An 18,171-nucleotide genomic window follows, 5' to 3' on the forward strand; every position below is an offset into this window, starting at 1 on the left:
CTGAATGGGCTGCTGCAGGAGAGGAGAGCGTCTGGTCGGGTCGGAAGCTGCCAGCAGAAGAGAGCGGACGGCGTGTCCACTCCCAGCGGTTGGCCGCGGTTCCACCCCCACTTGACCACGTCCAAACCTCCATATTGTTCGGCAAAATCGTAGATGCGCAGTTCGGTAGCGTTACCTCGTCAGAAACGCTCGAATTTAGCTGCTGATGGTTCAACACGGGAGTTACAAAGTGGTTCTGTCCGGTTTTGCAACGTGACGGATCTGCGGCAACTAGCCGCCAGGCAGAAGGTACTGACGGACATCAAGTGGAAAATAAAAATCAAATTTTATACCATCAAATCCATTCAGTATCGGCCCCGACTGTACACTGTTGACGATGTCGTCGACCTGGATCACATCCGCCATTTGGAGGAAGAGCTACCGACGCATCCGGCAGCAAGGGAGGACGACGAAATCGCTCTCGTCGTTGAAAAAGAGGTGGCGGAACACCTCTGGTCGCTGGACACCAAGAGAGCGGGACAAGCTGATGGCGTCGACATCACCTCCTGCATAACCTGCAGGCGATAGTCCGTCGGATTCTGACTGGCATTTTCGACAACGTCCTTCGGTCTGGAGTCTTCCCTTCTGTATGGAAGCACGCGGAAATCGAGGCAGCACCGAAGACAGACAACGATGCTCGTCTGGCCACCGGCTACAGACGCAGCAGCCTGCGTCCGTCTCTCTCGAAGGTGTTCGAGCGGCTCTACATCAAGAGGCTGCTGCGCCACGACGAAAAGAGGCGTTCACTCCCGACGAGCAGTTTGGGTTCAGGAGCGGACATTCCACCACCCACCAGCTGCCGCGGCTGGTAGAAGAAGCCATGCGCGCTCTGGAGATGCGAGAGTACCTTGGGGCGGTGCTAGTCGATGTTTGCAGGCCCTTCGTGTGGCACAACTGCCTCGTATACAAAATCTTTGCACACGGGGAACCGACTTCGCACGGAGTCCTGATCCACTCCTACCTCGCCGGACGGACATTTCATGTCTGCACAGACGGCGGGAGATCGACGCGACGGCCATACGAGGTGCAGTGCTGCAGGGGTCGGTGCTCGGCCCACTGCTGTACTCCTTTTACAATGCCGACAATACCAACTTGAAAAGTATTCCCTAGACGCGGAAATATGTAAATAACTACTTGTTACGGTCCACTTCCCACAGAACGCCGTAACCGCCTGCTTCGAATTAAGTATTTACCTGTCTTTGGGGCAACTGCTTCTAAATGTGACCAAAAAGCACTAAGTGCTTCCTTCAACCGTGAGTGTAGCAGCAGCACAATGAAGAAGTTAATAGAGGTAATGGCAGTATTAATCGAAATAAATGGCATCTTCCTAATCTGCAATGGTATATCTCGATCTCAGAAATTTCTTGAAAGAGTGAAAATTTCAAAACGGCTTCGAAGTGACGTTATGATGTCTAAAAGCATCTTTAAATCTCGCCAATATGAGACTAGCATATTTTCTGTGTCAGAAATCTGCTAATAAATAACCAGTTAACAGACAGGAAGGTAGGAGACGAGATACTGGCAGAAGTAAAGCTGTGGGTACCGGGCGTGAGTCGTGCTTCGGTAGCTCAGTTGGTAGAGCACTTGCCCGCGGAAGGCAAAGGTCCCCAGTTCGAGTCTCGGTCGGGCACACAGTTTTAATCTGCCAGGAAGTTTCAGTTAACAGACAACTTAATTTTCTCACCGTGTCTCATTTGTAAGCTACGACATCACACTGGCACTAGCAAATGAGCCCCTCAGTAGCGGCAAGTCTCCCTTCCGCAGTCGTGCGGCTCGGCCGTCTGTTGAGGTCCCTGCCGCTGTGCTTGGCGCGTACGCGGTTGTTTACTTCGTTTTAGGCTTCGCCAGTGCTTGCGCTTACGAAATAGAATGGCTCATTCGTACCGACAATCTACTTTCAAGATCAGCTTTAATAATGAATTTGCACTACCGAAGGCATTCGAAATAGAACGATTTAAACGTGAAGAAATTAAAATTGAACCATAAGATATGACTGGCATCCACTTATCTATCACAAGCAGTGTGGTCTACGTCAAACAGATCAACGACACGGTGTGCGACAAGATGGTGCGCCTACATAAAGATGGAGTTAAATTTAAACATTCAGGCGGCCATGCCGGAACGATAGCAATTGATCATGCGAGACTAGGATTGAGAACTGTAAGAGCATTTGAGGTTCCGGCGGAGATCGTGGTTAACACGTTACAATCGTATGGACGGGTACTTAGTCGCATAGCAGAAAAATGGACAACCTTTACCATGTAGCCGGTACTTATGGTGTGCCACAAATACGGATCGAGCTATCAAAACATGTGCCATCTTATCTCACAATTGGAGGCTGCAGAGCTATAGTCATTCACGATGGTCAGTCGAAAAGTTGCTCAGGTTATGGTCAAGAAAGCCACTTTCGCTCAGCGTGTCTCCGACGAAGAATTGCACAGATACCGACAGGTGAAACTGTAGCAACATCTGTGGCGACGTCTATCCCTCTCACATATGCAAATGTGTTCCAGAATGACGCCCCACCGAATAGTGACAGCGCCCAACAGCTGGACAGGCCAGTCGAAAAGCCGACGACTGCGGATGACGAAACGAGCATGGTGGCGGCGGCGACGGTCCAGCACATTTTCCAGTCATTCAGTCATTCCAGCATGTACGCACGTTTTTAACGAGTAAAGCTACGTTCAGACGGCTCTGTCTGAAACCAGACGTCCAACGGCGCTTGCCATACATCGGATACCAACGACCGGACGACAAATGGTTCAAATGGCTCTTAGCACTATGGGACTTAACTTCTGAGGTCATCAGTCCCCTAGAACTTAGAACTACTTAAACCTCACTAACCTAAGGATATCACAAACATCCATGCCCGAGGCAGGATTCGAACCTGCGGTTCCAGACAGTAGCGCATAGAACCGCTCGGCCACCACGGCCGGAGATGGCCGGACGACACAGCAATCCTATTGAGAGGAAGCGTCCTCAGATCAATTGGCAAGTAGTATGGCGATCGATACTCCACGTTTCCTTAGACACAGAGACATGTGCAACGTGGTACCTAACAGTTAACGGTAGAAATGTCAGCCGATCCAGACTCCATGCGATTCATATTGTAAGGTTTTGAGCACAGAACAACAACTGTGTAAGCTGTTAAATGTTTTTGGTTTAATGTTGCAATCTTATTACGGAAATACAAGCATTTACACATTTTACAATGTGACAATGTTACGACAGTTGTCAAACGTATGCATCTCATCCTCATAAAGTGAAATAATCCTAAACACAAGAATGGTAAATTTTAACTAGAAGTTTCTTTACAAAATCATTCTTATAAGTACGTCATGATGTTGGCCAGCACTAAGATAAATCATCCGATTCCAGTCCAAAGTTCGGTATTATTTAGGATGACAATCAAGTCTACGGAGGATGGTTAGTTTTGTGACAAGTTGAGCAAAAGATTACCCAACGTTTACAGTGGACACAAGCTGGTGAACCAACAAGTTTACGCCTCTGCTCGCACTATTTACCTTAGCTGCGATGAGCCGTCATCTGCATGGCTGCTCTCGTCCTCTGAAATTCCTATAAAAACTAATTATGCCTTTGCTGATTTTTCCAGCAGAAACTCTCCCTATGTTTCTCGTTATGCGAGAAAACATGTACTCATCCCTAGTCTTGGAATATGGCGATATGCACGCGCATGGCTGGAGCAGCATTGCATATTATAATGTCCTCTCAGTCCTCGTAAGAACTATTAACTAACTGGCTGGTTCGTTTTTCCACAGTGTTCACACAAATTTCTCCTCTGCATCGTACAGAGCATTATGTGCCCCGTTCTGCACTTGACGCCAGTTCGGATGAGAGTCCCCGAAAATTTTACTCTTGTCTTTCTCGCAGCCGAACTGTCTTCCCACCTGGGTTCTTTCGTTCTCCACATCACAGCTTTTTTCGACCAATAGGAGCGTTCCTCTTATTTTGTGGAAACACTCTCTGCCAATCGCAAGGGCTCCACCATTAAACTGCGTCGAAATCTCGGCACTTTACTCCTTCCTAGTTCTTTTCCACCAATCGGACGTTTTGTGACCAGTCCAGACGCCTGAAAGTTATATGCATGGATCACATATGGACCGCTCGCTGTTCACGTGCGCAACTGCATCACTGTTTTTGTTCATATCCATTTGGAATTCCTAAACACAGATTTGTAAAACTTCTTTCTGTCCTACTTCTGGTGGCCCATTACTTACTCTCCAGTATGCGTCACCTGTCCAGTCGCTGACTGCTGCCATGGGACACCCCCTAAGAGGTTTTTGTGCTGCCTCCCGTGGTGCGGCCTCTGCTTCTGCCCGCACCTGCTTTCACACAAAACGTTCCCTCTCGCTGCTTGTTTCACTTCTGCTCATTAACATGCATTAGATAGGAGTGGAGTGTTAATACCGTCGATTGTCATCCCTTTTACATTACATACTTATAGGCAAATCTGCTCATTACCGCCGAAGTAAGTTAGGTGTCATATTCACCTTCTCTAGCGGTTCTAGGCGCGCAGTCCGGAACCGCGCGGCTGCTACGGTCGCTGGTTCGAATCCTGCCTCGGGCATGGATGTGTGTGATGTCCTTAGGTTAGTTAGGTTTAAGTAGTTCTAAGTTCTAGGGGACTGATGACCACAGATGTTAAGTCCCATAGTGCTCAGAGCCATTTGAACCATATTCACCTTCCCGCTGCAATGAATAAAACACTTATGTAAGATGCGAAATTGACCTTCATTTATTCTGCCACCTTGCAATATGACAGAATCACCATTGTGCTCTCAGTGCCGAACTCTGGACAGCGATAAACAGCGCCTCATATGCGGCCCCTCGGCAGAAGTGTGGCGTTTGGCGACACAAATCATCGCTTTTTTTCTCCAAATGGGACAACACAACATTAAACCAGGGATTATATTCTTCCCAGATGGGACTTACTACCCACGTATCAAAACGAATGCCGTAACTTGGCTTCAAGGGCAGACGATGCTCTATTTGTTCAGAGATGGCCCAAAGAATTTGGTGGACTTTCGGACCTTTTTACAGGAACGACATCAAAAGATTGTGAACAATCCGAAATACCGACAGTATTTCTCTAAATTCCTACGGAGTGCGTTTCAAGAGCCCCGCATAGCTGGGACGTCCAGAGTAGGAGCAGTTTGAGAATTCCACGTTTTTACTTAAAATGTTGAATGCAACTGAACTTTCTTAAACTGCTAAGTGAAATTGAACCTACTGTATCTTTACTTGTTTTTATCATTTCAACAATGACCTACAGAATTTTCCCTGACAAATACAACTCAAACTTATCTTAATCATTTATGACCCAGAGTATACAAGAGCAACGCAATCTGACTGCAAATAATTAACGCAAAAGAATGGCCCTGAAGTAGAAGAAATGCTAACAATAAACTACACTTTTTCATGACTCACTTACCTCACAGAACATCTTCAAGACACGAACTACAGCAAATACAGCAAGCATACAGCCAGCTAAATAAAAAGATTTTAACTTCTATAGGCTCCAAGTACTAATTGTCATGTGGTTAGCGAAAGATACATTTTGTTGGAGAGCTAACAATGTATGTAGCAGATTTTATCTTACTCATGTGACACCCAGTTCCAAAATTATATAATCATCAATAATTCCATTTCCCAAACATTAGGAGATACATCAATCATCATTTTACAATCCATGTCCAACCAGTACTAAATCTCCACGGAGGACACAGGTCCAAATCGTCCGCTCGCGCTAACACTGCTAACCTCCAACACTGGTAACTATTAACACTCAACTGCGAGTCCGACCAGCCAGAGTCTCTTACAGAGGGCGCACAGTGCTGTCAGTGATATTAATGCAGTCTATAGCGTTGCCAACATACAAACATATAAATAGGCTACTTACAAGTTAAATTATCGATGCGAAGAAAGCATGAACAGAAGATATGAATCGGTGGCTACATTGTACTTACGAGAACACATACCCGCATGGAAGAACAGGGGTGGATTGGAAATATGTTTCTCCATTGCGATGTGTGATTTTTTAATGTAATGCGAGAATAATGTTCAGTTTAATACCTTCAAGCAATACAGAAATATTATTTGTGGTATGACAAGACAGTAGTTACCGAAATTTAACTTCACATACATGTTAAACACTACTGGCCATTAAAATTGCTACACCAAGAAGAAATGCAGATGATAAACGGGTATTCATTGGACAAATATATTATACTAGAACTGGCATGTGATTATATTTGAGAAATCAGTACCCAGAACAACCACCTCTGGCCGTAATAACGGCCTTGATACGCCTGGGCATTGAGTCAAACAGAGCTTGGATGGCGTGTACAGGTACAGCTGCCCACGCAGCTTCAACACGAAACCACAGTTCATCAAGAGTAGTGACTGGCCTATTGTGACGAGGCAGTTGCTCGGCCACCATAGACCAGACGTTTTCAATTGATGAGACATCTGGAGAATGTGCTGGCCAGGGCATCAGGCAAACATTTTCTGTATCCGGAAAGGCCCGTACAAGACCTGCAATATGCGATCGTGCATTATCCTGCTGAAATATAGGGTTTCGCAGGGATCGAATGAAAGGTAGATCCACGGGTCGTAACACATCTGAAATGTAACGTCCGCTGTTCAAAGTGGCGTCAATGAGAAAAAGAGGTGACCGAGACGTGTAACCAACGGCACCCCATTCCATCACGCTGGGTGTTACGCCAGTATGGCGATGACGAATACACGTTTCCAATGTGCGTTCACCGCGATGTCGCCAAACACGGATGCGACCATCATGATGCTGTAAACAGAACTCGGATTCATCCGAAAAAATGACGTTTTGCCATTCGTGCACACAGGTTCGTCGTCGGGTACACCATCGCAGGCACTCCTGTCTGTGATGCAGCGTCAAGGGTAACTGCAGCCACGGTCTCCGAGCTGATAGTCCATGCTGCTGCAAACGTCGTCGAAGTGTTCGTGCAGATGGTTGTTGTCTTGCAAACGTCCCCATCTGTTGTCTCAGGGATCGAGACGTGGCTGCACGATTCGTTACAGCCATGCCGATAAGATGCCTGTCATCTCGACTGCTAGTGATACGAGGCCGATGGGATCCAGCACGGCGTTCCGTATTACCCTCCTGAACCCACCGATTCCGTATTCTGCTAACAGTCATTGGATCTCGAACAACGCGAGCAGCAGTGTCGCGATACGATAAACCGCAATCGAGATAGGCTACAATCCAACCTTTATCAAAGTCGGAAACGTGATGGTACGCATTTCTTCTCCTTACACGAGGCATCACAACAACGTTTCACCAGGCGACGCCGGTCAGCTGCTGTTTGTGTATGAGAAATCGGTTGGAAACTTTCCTCATGTCAGCACGTTGTAGGTGTCGCCATCGGCGCCAACCTTGTATGAATGCTCTGAAAAGCTAATAATTTGCGTATCACTGCATGTTCTTCCTGTCGGTTAAATTTCGCGTCTGTAGCACGTCATCTTCGTGGTGCAGCAATTTTAATGGCCAGTAGTGTATTATTCCACACTATTTTTGCTACAAAACCCTATTTTTGAAGCCGGCCGCGGTGGCCAAGCGGTTCTAGGCGCTTCAGTCCGGAACCGCGAGACTGCTACGGTCGCAGGTTCGAATCCTACCTCGGGCATGGATGTGTGTGATGTCCTTAGGTCAGTTAGGCTTAAGTAGTTCTAAGTTCTAGGGGACTGATGGCCTCAGATGTTAAGTCCCATAGTGCTCAGAGCCATTTGAACCATTTTGAACCTATTTTTGAACATAATCTCCGTTGAATGCGACGGCGTTAACGCCACATTACTGGGAGTGTCTGTATGCCCGCATGGTACCGCACTGGTGGTCGACGCCAGGGCTAATGTGTTGCAGCATCAATAACCTTCCCATCATCTACGTACTGGTCTCCGCGGAGTGCATCCGTCATTGGTCGAAAGAGGTAAAAGTCGGAAGGTGCGAGGCCCGAGCTGTCTGGTGGATGAGGAGGAACGGCCCAATGAAGTTTTTTGCGCTCCTCTCGAGTGCACAGACTGCTTTGCGGTGCCGTGGAGAAGGAGAAGTTTGTTTTCATTTTTGTGGCCACGAACCTGCTGGAGCTGTTTCTTCAGTTTCCTGATGGTAGCGAAATACACTTCGGAGTTGATCGCTGCATCATGAGTCCCAGAAGACCGTCACCATGACTTTACCGGCTCAGGGTGCAGCCTTGAACTTTTTCTTCGGAGGAGAGTCCTCTAGCCATCCCTGCTTAGCCATTTTGCACTTCCTGTCGATCTCATTTTTGAGACGTTTATGTTCCTTTTTACCTGCTTCACTTACTGCATTTTTGTATTTTCTCCTTTCATCAACTAAATTCAGTATCTCTTCTGTTACCCAAGGATTTCTACTAGCCCTCGTCTTTTTACCTACTTGATCCTCTGCTGCCTTCACTATTTCATTCCTCAAAGCTACCCATTCTTCTTGTACTGTATTTCTTTCCCCCATTCCTGTCAATTGTTCCCTTATGCTCTCCCTGTAACTCTGTACAACCTCTGGTTCTTTCAGTTTATCCACGTCCCATCTCCTTAAATTCCCACCTCTCAGGATCTATGCACCCAAATTGCGTGAAAACGTAATCACATGTCAGTTCTAGTATAATATATTTGTCCAATGAATACCCGTTTATCATCTGAATTTCTTCTTGGTGTAGCAATTTTAATGACCAGTAGTGTATGATTATCGAAATCCTCAACAAATTCAACCTGCTTTCACAAAAATGTGTTGTATTACTTATTGTGCTCCCCTCGCACAAATCAAATGGTCGTGCGAGAAAGTTGTATATAGATTTACAAGTCGTGTTAGATGTATAGTGTCACATGCCGCCAACAGTTCTACCACTGCAGTACTAGTAATTAACATCTTCTGGAAACCTTCCTCCAAGTTTGTCTTAAACTTGAGAACAGGACTTGAACATTTGCGGGTCTGAACCCAGACTGCTATGCAATCAATTGTTACGAGTAATCGCTACATTCCTTTACACCAAAAATCGGAAGATCATTGATTCTCTGACCGTAAATGCTGCTCTCTTCCGGTGAGCACTTTTTGCTGTCGCAAATCTGCTGAGACGGATCCTCAGGCTGTCGCCATGTTGCCCGCCTGTCCTGCCTGGAACGGAAAACGCGTCTCCACAGCCTGACCACATCCTTGAAGCCAGAGCACGTTTTCCTGTTCTGTGCGTGACTGTCACTTTCCTTTACATGTTATTGCAACAAACGTACACGGATGTCTGACACAACTGCCGATACGTAAGCGTAGCTGAAAACTACGATCCCGCTAACCGCTTCCACTACTGTCTGAAAAAAGTGAACACAATCGACATGCCCTTTGCTTAAGTTATTTCTGTTTATTGTCAGAAACATTTCCATTGGTTGATGGTGACGTCACTGATATTTTGGACCTGTATTGCGCGAAGGTTGTGTTGGATGACAAACAGGCGCCATTTGCAATTAGTTGAATGTCGCGCAACATTGGTGACACGTGTCTATAAAGATGTGCGCGACAGAAACAGTGGTCGTATGTGAAGTTCAGAGCACGATCCGTCGCTTGAAATCATGAAATATGTCATACATTCACTGTCTAATATCCGACGTTTACGACGAAGGAAGACTGAGTGAACCGGTGTTTTGTAGATGGTTTCCCATTTAGCGACGATCAACAGCCCGCATCTCGTGTTCGTGCGGTAGCGTTCTCGCTTCCCACGCCCGGGTTCCCGGGTTCGATTCCCGGCGGGGTCAGGGCTTTTCTCTGCCTCGTGATGGCTGGGTGTTGTGTGCTGTCCTTAGGTTAATTAGGTTTAAGTAGTTCTAAGTTCTAGGGGACTGATGACCATAGATGTTAAGTCTCATAGTGCTCAGAGCCATTTGAACCATTTTTGAACGAGCAACAAAATAATCTAGGTAAGATGTGACTCAGAATGTGCCGGTAAAGAGTAATAGCAAATCAGAGATTAGGTTTCATGCTCTGTCCGTTTCATAGACACACCGTGTGGAGATCCACGAGGATGTGAGAGGTACCAGACAAACAAAAATACCTAAAACAAATTGCGAAAGAACTGATTTGTAATGTTCCTTCCACAGATTCTAAATTAGATGGTCCTCAACATTGTGAAAAGCAGTCAAATTCAAATCTAAGTTCTTCGTAATTGTAATCCTAGATATTTAGTTGAATTGACAGCCTTTAGATTTGTGTGATATATCATGTAACCAAAATTTAACAGATTACTTTTAGTATTCATGTGGATGACTTCTCACTTTTCGTTACATAGGATCAATTGCCACTCCCACAAAAAGAAAAGGTGTTTGACACAGTCCACTGGTGTTTGAACGGTTGTGTGTGAACTAGAGCGGAACACAAGAAGAAAAACGAAGGATTTATGTATTTAGTTCTCCTCTTGGTGCAATGAATTCCTCTTCCTCAGCCCATCCATTCTCCCCCCAACCGGCAAATTTTTTGTTACTGTATTTCTTTCATACCCTATGCTTTCACGTTGTTCGCTTACAAAAAATCACATCTGATCACGTTAAAGGATTACATAGTTATGTCATCTACTTCCTATGTTTCACTGGCAGTCACAGTTTAATAAATGTGTGAAAAATGCTAAATATTCCGTGTAGTTGATGTTAAGTATAATTCTGGCCGAGCATACGCCTAAATTTGTTTCGTAAGCTTCCAAAAATCACACTAAAATCTGGAGGGGCGGTTGGGGGGAGAGGGGGGAGGGGGAGGGCAGAACTGTCTCTCAACAACCCTTTCATCGAACCAAGACAGTCGTCGTATCCTCTGTTTGACAGTTTGTTGAGCTACACTGCCGGTGGTATATTGCAGAATTTTACAATTCAGTCTCTGCCTATCGAGTAATATTGTCGTTCCGTCGTTTTCGAGAACGTGACAGCTCCCAGAGATGTCACTAAAATTTCATGCTGTTTTGGTTTTCATTACTAGTGCAAGAAACGGCATGTTTTTTACTTCCGAATGATGCATTTGGGTTCATAAATGATACAAAAACATCTCTGCTATGTACTTTGTTATATGCTCTGCAGTCTACAACTGTGCTAATTAAACTGTGCAGTGTGCTTTTGAGAATCTACGACCGATGCCGGCTTGGTATACTACATCCATGTTTACGTTGTACCGATGTGGGAGGAGAGGGATGTCCGAGGAACTGGCGACTGACTCCCCGTACCGATTGTTGGACGCTTCCTTTGCTGGTACACAGTAAGGCCGGTTACGAGGAAACGGCAGAGAAATGTTAAAGGACTTTAATTTGGAGCTGTTCTGCAACGATTCACAATCGTCTTCATTGTAACACGACGCCGAAACCACGACCGAGCCAAAGGAAATGGCTTAATTTACTACAGGCAGCTTCGGGTGCTATCCACCAGATCATTTGTTTATACAGGCTGGTTCAGCTGCACCTACCGATGTTTTTGCACGCAACCCACAAGGTTATACCTCGCCAAGCGAAGAAATAAAAAATTATGCAGCGACTGCAAAGATCACAGTATTTCCTATCACACTCGGCTACGTAATGGCTGAATAGTCTGGGTACTGTATAATAGAATAGAATAGGTTTAATATAATCACAGAATCGTAATAAATGAGATCTCCGCAATGAATAAAAAGTTTGTGTTTCTGTTTCAGACTGTAGGACGAGGAAATTGACCTCATTTGCCGCCCCCCCCCCCCCCCCCACCCCACCCAATCCCATCTCACCCTTGTGGACGCCTATCATTGTACCTCAGTCTGGCATCTGATTTTCCTATAACTAGTTTTCCATGGACATTCCGCCGGCCGCGGTGGTCTAGCGGTTCTAGGCGCTCAGTTCGGAACCGCGCGACTGCTGCGGTCGCAGGTTCGAATCCTGCCTCGGGCATGGATGTGTGTGATGTCCTTAGGTTAGTTAGGTTTAAGTAGTTCTAAGTTCTATGAGACTGATGACCACAGATGTTAAGTCCCATAGTGCTCAGAGCCATTTGAACCATTTGAACCACGGTCATTCAAATTTAGGTCGCACTGGACGATTTTATAGTTGTTTCAGTTAAGAGCGATTTATTGCTAATAGCGTTGTGCAACAATAATGGACGTCTTGGCTTTTTGTATGAAATGTGTTATATTTATTTGCGTTCAAAGTCATCTACCATGCCCAGCAGAATTCATCGATACTCTGCAGGTCGTCTTCCAGAGCTGCAACCATCCTGCAGGCAACAGCAGCGTCTGCGAAAAGCCGCAGGGAACTTCGAGCGGCATCCATCGGATCAGTTGTATACAGGGTGGTCCACTTGTCGTGACCGGGCCATATATCTCACGAAATAAGTGTCAAACGAAAAAACTACAAAGAAAGAAACTTGTCTAGCTTGAAGAGTGAAACCAGATGGCGCTATGGTTGGCCCACTAGATGGCGCTGCCATAGGTCAAACGGATATCAACTGCGTTTTTTAAAAATTGAATTGGTTCAAATGGCTCTGAGCACTATGGGACTCAACGTCTATGGTCATCAGTCCCCTAGAACTTAGAACTACTTAAACCTAACTAACCTAAGGACATCACACAACACCCAGTCATCACGAGGTTTTTAAAAATAGGAACCCCTTTTTTTATTATATATTCGTGTAGTACGTAAAGAAATATGAATGTTTTAGTTGGATCACTTTTTCGCTTTGTGATATATGGCGCTGTAATAGTCACAAACATATGGCACACAATTTTAGACGGACAGTTGGTAACGGGTAGGTTTTTAAATTAAAATACAGAACGTAGGTACGTTAAAACTATCTTATTTCGTTTGTTCCAATGTGATACATATACCTTTGTGAACATATTTGTGAGAACGCATGCTGTTACAGCGTGATTACCTGTAAATACCACATTAATGCAATAAATGCTCAAAATGATGTCCGTCAACCTCAGTGCATTTGGAAGTACGTGTAACGACATTCCACTCAACAGCGAGTACTTCGCCATCCGTAATGTTCGCACATGAATTGACAATGCGCTGACTCATGTTGTCACGCGTTGTCGGTGGATCACGATAGCAAATATCCTTCAACTTTCCCCACAGAAAGAAATCCGGGGACGTCAGATCCGATGAACGTGCGGGCCATGGTATGGTGCTTCGACGACCAATCCACCTCTCTTGAAATATGCTATTCAATACCGCTTCAACCGCACGCGAGCTATGTGCCGGACATCCATCATGTTGGAAGTATATGGTCATTCTGTCATGCAGTGAAACATCTTGTAGTGACATCGGTAGAACATTACGCAGGAAATCAGCATACATTGCATCATTTAGATTGCCATAGATAAAATGGGGGCCAATTATCCTTCCTCCCATAATGCCGCACCATACATTAACCCGCCAAGGTCGCTGATGTTCCACTTGTCGCAGCCATCGTGTATTTTCCGTTGCCCAATAGTGCATATTATGCCGGTTTACGTTACCGCTGTTGGTGAATGACGCTTTGTCGCTAAATAGAACTCGTGCAAAAAATCTGTCTTCGTCCCGTAATTTCTCTTGTGCCCAGTGGCAGAACTGTACACGACGTTCAAAGTCGTCGACATGCAATTTCTGGTGCATAGAAATATGGTGCGGATGCAATCGATGTTGATGTAGCATTCTCAACACCGACGTTTTTGAGATTCCCGATTCTCGCGCTATTTGTCTGCTACTGATGTGCGGATTAGCCGCGACAGCAGCTAAAACATCTACTTGGGCATCATTATTTGTTGCAGATCGTGGTTGACGTTTCACATGTGGCTGAACACTTCCTGTTTCCTTAAATAACTGAACTATCCGGCGAACGGTCAGGACACCTGGATGATGTCGTCCAGGATACCGAGCAGCATACATAGCACACGCCCGTTGGGCATTTTGATCAGAATAGCCATACATCAACACGATATCGACCTTTTCCGCAATTGGTGAACGGTCCATTGAAACACGGGTAATGTATCACGAAGCAAATACCGTCCGCACTGGAGGAATGTTACGTGATACCACGTACTTATACGTTTGTGACTATTACGGCGCCACCTATCAGAAAGCGAAAAAAGTGGTCCAACTAAAACATTCATATTTTTTTACGTACTACACGAATATGTAATAAAAATGGGGGTTCCTATTTTTAAAAAACGCAGTTGATATCCGTTTCACCTATGGCAGCGCCATCCAGCGGGCCAGCCATAGCGCCATCTGGTTTCCCCCTTCAAGCTAGACGAGTTTCGTTTTTTGTAGTTTTTTCGTTTGACGCTTATTTCGTGAGATGTTTGGCCCCGTCACGATCAATGGACCACCCTGCATACAGGATGAGTCAACTGCCCCTACTGATGTAGTTTTAGGAAGCCCGCAGTGTTATATCTCGACTTCAAAAACTGCAAACTAGATTTTCGTATTCTTTCGCCCGCTACGCGCAAACAATTAGACCTATCGAAAAAATGAACAGCTCCTGTTTGGAGAGAATTTAATGTAATCAAATTTTGTACTTGGATATATTTTCGCTAGGGACCGTAATTTTTTAATCATTCAAGATCCCCAGTCCCACGCTCAGCCCCACCGGTCAGGACTGTTAGTCTGTTTTTCATACCACTCCCTCCTACCAATGGCCGGCCGGCGTGGCCAAGCGGTTAAAGGCGCTACAGTCTGGAACCGCGCGAACGCTACGGTCGCAGGTTCGAATCCTGCCTCGGGCATGGATGTGTGTGATGCCCTTAGGTTAGTTAGGTTTAAGTAGTTCTAAGTTCTAGGGGACTGATGACCTTAGAAGTTAAGTCCAATAGTGCTCAGAGCCATTTGAACCATTTGAACCTCCTGTCAATGTACAAAAATTTGAGACTGTACGAATTATTTCCCACAGTCGACTTATTTTGTGCTTCACTGACTAGCCTTATTACACCACTGGCTTAGTCGAGCATCACTGACAAATTGTAGAGTTGACGTTTATGTAAATTTTACCTAATATTTTTCGGAACTTTAACAGCCGAAAGTAAAAGGTTTGATTTTTGTATCCGTCAGGCCTTCTGGCTAAGAAACTACGTTGCCTGTAAGTTATAAATTTGGATCGAACTGTGAACGTAATTTGTTTCAGCGTAATGTTTTCAAAAGTCGTTTTTCTCTCATTGCACTCAAGGGTATGTTTAATAATGTTAACGAAACAAACGACTATGCTGGCGGCGTGATAGCCCACTCAGTAGAGACCAAAGAAGATCGAATATCAGGATTAGTTCGTGCAGTCGGAAATTTTATACAATGGTGGAAGGTAATGCGCCAACAGCCTTGCCGCAGTGGTAACACCGGTTCCCGTCAGATCACCGAAGTTAAGCGCTGTCGGGCTGGGCTAGCACTTGGGTGGGTGACGTGACAATCCGGTCTGCCGAGCGCTGTTGGCAAGCGGGATGCACTCAGCCCTTGTGAGGCAAACTGAGGAGCTACTTGATCGAGAAGTAGCTGCTACGGTCCCGGCAACTGACATACGGCCGGGAGAGCGGTGTGCTGGCCACATGCCCCTCCACATCCGTATCCAGTGACGCCTGTAGGGTGAGGATGGCACGGCGGCCAGTCGGTACCTTCGGGCCCTCATGGGCTGTGCGGAATGAGTTTTAGAAGGTAATGCCACGAACAACATACTAGAAACCCGACTAGTGAGAGATGAGTGTGGGTGAGGGTGTAGGTATTTTTTTAAGTTCATTTTTGGACTTTTTTGTAGAATAAGTCGAATACTACGGCCGCTAGAGAAACCGTATCTCAGTACAAAACGTAACTACATGAAATATTCTACAAAAAAAGGTCTTGTTCATTTTTTCTGTAAGACTAATAGTTTGTGCGTAGCTAGCGACTGAAAATGAGAATCTTACGCGTGGTTTTTGAAGGCCAGGTACAGAATTGAGGGTTGCATAAAACTACATCGGTAAGGGCAACTGAATTATCCTATATTGAAAGCTGTAGTGGCGCCACAACGTGCCCTTGCGGTATGTTTACGTCTGTCGATTTCGTCCCGTTTAGGATTAAGTACTGAGTGCTAATATGTCCTGAATCCAATCAGAAACTCTGGTCCGGTATCTGGTAATCTCGTACGTTGTTAAACTTCCTTGCAGATTATAACTGTGTGCCGGACCGATACTCGAACTCGGGACCTTTGCCTTTCGCGGACAAGTGCTCTACCATATGTGCTATCCAAGCACGACTCACGCCCCGTTCTCACAGTTTTACTTCTGCCAATACCTCGTCTCCTACCTTCCAAACTTTACAGAAGCTCTCCTGCGGACCTTGCAGAACTAGCACTCCTGAAAGAAAGGATACTGCGGAGACATGGCTTGGTCACAGCCTGGGAGATGTTTCCAGAATGAGATTTTCACTCTGCAGCGGGGTGTGCGCTGATATGAAACTTCCTGGCAGATTAAAACTGTGTGCCGAAGCGAGAGAACTTGCCCGCGAAAGGCAAAGGTCCCGAGTTCCAGTCTCAGTCCGGCACACAGTTTTAATGTGCCAGGAAGATTCATATCAGCGCACACTCCGCTACTGAGTGAAAATCTCATTCTCGTACGTTGTTGACTGACCTGTAGTACTGAGTAGTGATTCAGCTGCTGAGAATTTTTCCGGGTTGTATGGCCGTGGTCCATGGAACTCTTCAATCCCTGACGTTTCATCCAAGGCTACGTTGGACATCTTAAGATGTTCAACGTCAGGGATTGAAGAGTTCCATGGACCACGGCCATACAACCCGGAAAAATTCTCAGCAGCTGAAACATGCGGTCGTAAAAGCCATCATTGTATGATGAATAGTGATTGCCTTGTGAAAGTCAAGCAACATGGCATCAACCTGGGCGCCGGTTGACGGCCGCAATGCGACGCGCCTGCCCGGCTGGCTCACCTGGTATGGATATCCGGAGTCCTCGCGGCTTGAGGGCTTCTATCATCGGCTGCGGGACGTCGTAGAACGGAGAGAAGGCGGCCGCGAGGCACAACAGGAGCGGCAGTACGAGAAGAGGCATAGTGGCGGCTGCGGCTGCGGCTGTACCCAGCTGCTAGCACCGATCTGCCCGGCTGCCGGCTGACGAGCCCACTGGCAAGCCACATAAACCACATTTGGCGCTTCCGACTTCTGTCTTCCCCATCCACCCATCCACCTTCCTTCCCCCCCCCCCCCCCCCCATCCCACCCGGTTGTATCCGGAGGTCAGAGGGGACCGGAGGAAACTCACCGAAGTAACAAATAGAACTTCTGATGATCGGGTTAAATGACGAGAAAACCATAGTTTCCGACTACTGCCTACCATCCAGGTACTCGCAGTACTGTCGTTCGATACGATGAGGAGATGGCGGCCCTTTAACCAAAGATAACAGCACAGATTTTTCGTAATTCGTGTTTGAATATACAGGGTGTCTACACCGAAATTTATTGGTTGCATGTGAAGATAGGTTTTGAAAAAAATACAACAAAAGATCAAAACACTTCCACCTGAGCCCCTCCGGTGACATGAATTTCGAGTTTGTTTCCAATTTCCTTCCGGGTTCGCTGCAACATGCCCGAAGAAAAAGAATCCACAATGAAAGAGAATCCAACAGTGTGATGTCAGGAGGACGTGGAGGCCAATTCATGGGTGCACCGCGTCCTAACCCGCGTCCTGAAAATGCATTTAGAGCTTTCCGAACATCCAGCGACTAGTGAGGTGCAGCACCATCTTGTTGAAACCAAAGGTCTGACTGCAAGTCTTCAACCTGGGGAAAGAAAGATCTCCAGCATGCCCTAGGTACGTCGTTCCTTAAACAGTTGTTTCAGCAAAGAAGAATGGTCCAATTATCTTGTAACACGCGAGGCCACACCAAATGTTCACTATCAGGCTCTCTCTTATCTTTTCCCTGACACTGTGTGCATTCTGCGACCACCAAATTCCAATGTTATGCGTTTCACAGTTCCAGAGAAATACACTACTGGCCATTAAAATTGCTACACCACGAAGATGATGTGCTACAGACGCGAAATTTAACCCACAGGAACAAGATGCTGTGATATGCAAATGATTAGCTTTTCAGAGCATTCACACAAGGTTGGCGCCGGT

General features: G+C 46.0%; 1 protein-coding gene across 1 annotated transcript in view; it reads right to left on the bottom strand.

Annotated features, from left to right (window-relative positions):
• LOC124789295 (beta-1,3-glucan-binding protein-like) overlaps positions 1-17,179 on the bottom strand; it is a 129,071-nt gene extending 111,892 nt beyond the window's left edge. Inside the window, exon 1 of the mRNA XM_047256608.1 lies at positions 16,984-17,179. Within this exon, the coding sequence (XP_047112564.1) occupies positions 16,984-17,104 (121 nt within the window). The 5' untranslated portion in view covers positions 17,105-17,179. The remainder of the gene's footprint in view (positions 1-16,983) is intronic.
• Positions 17,180-18,171: the final 992 nt, after the last annotated feature.

This window comes from Schistocerca piceifrons, chromosome 3 (genome assembly GCF_021461385.2).
Source record: "Schistocerca piceifrons isolate TAMUIC-IGC-003096 chromosome 3, iqSchPice1.1, whole genome shotgun sequence".
NCBI lineage: Eukaryota > Metazoa > Arthropoda > Insecta > Orthoptera > Acrididae > Schistocerca > Schistocerca piceifrons.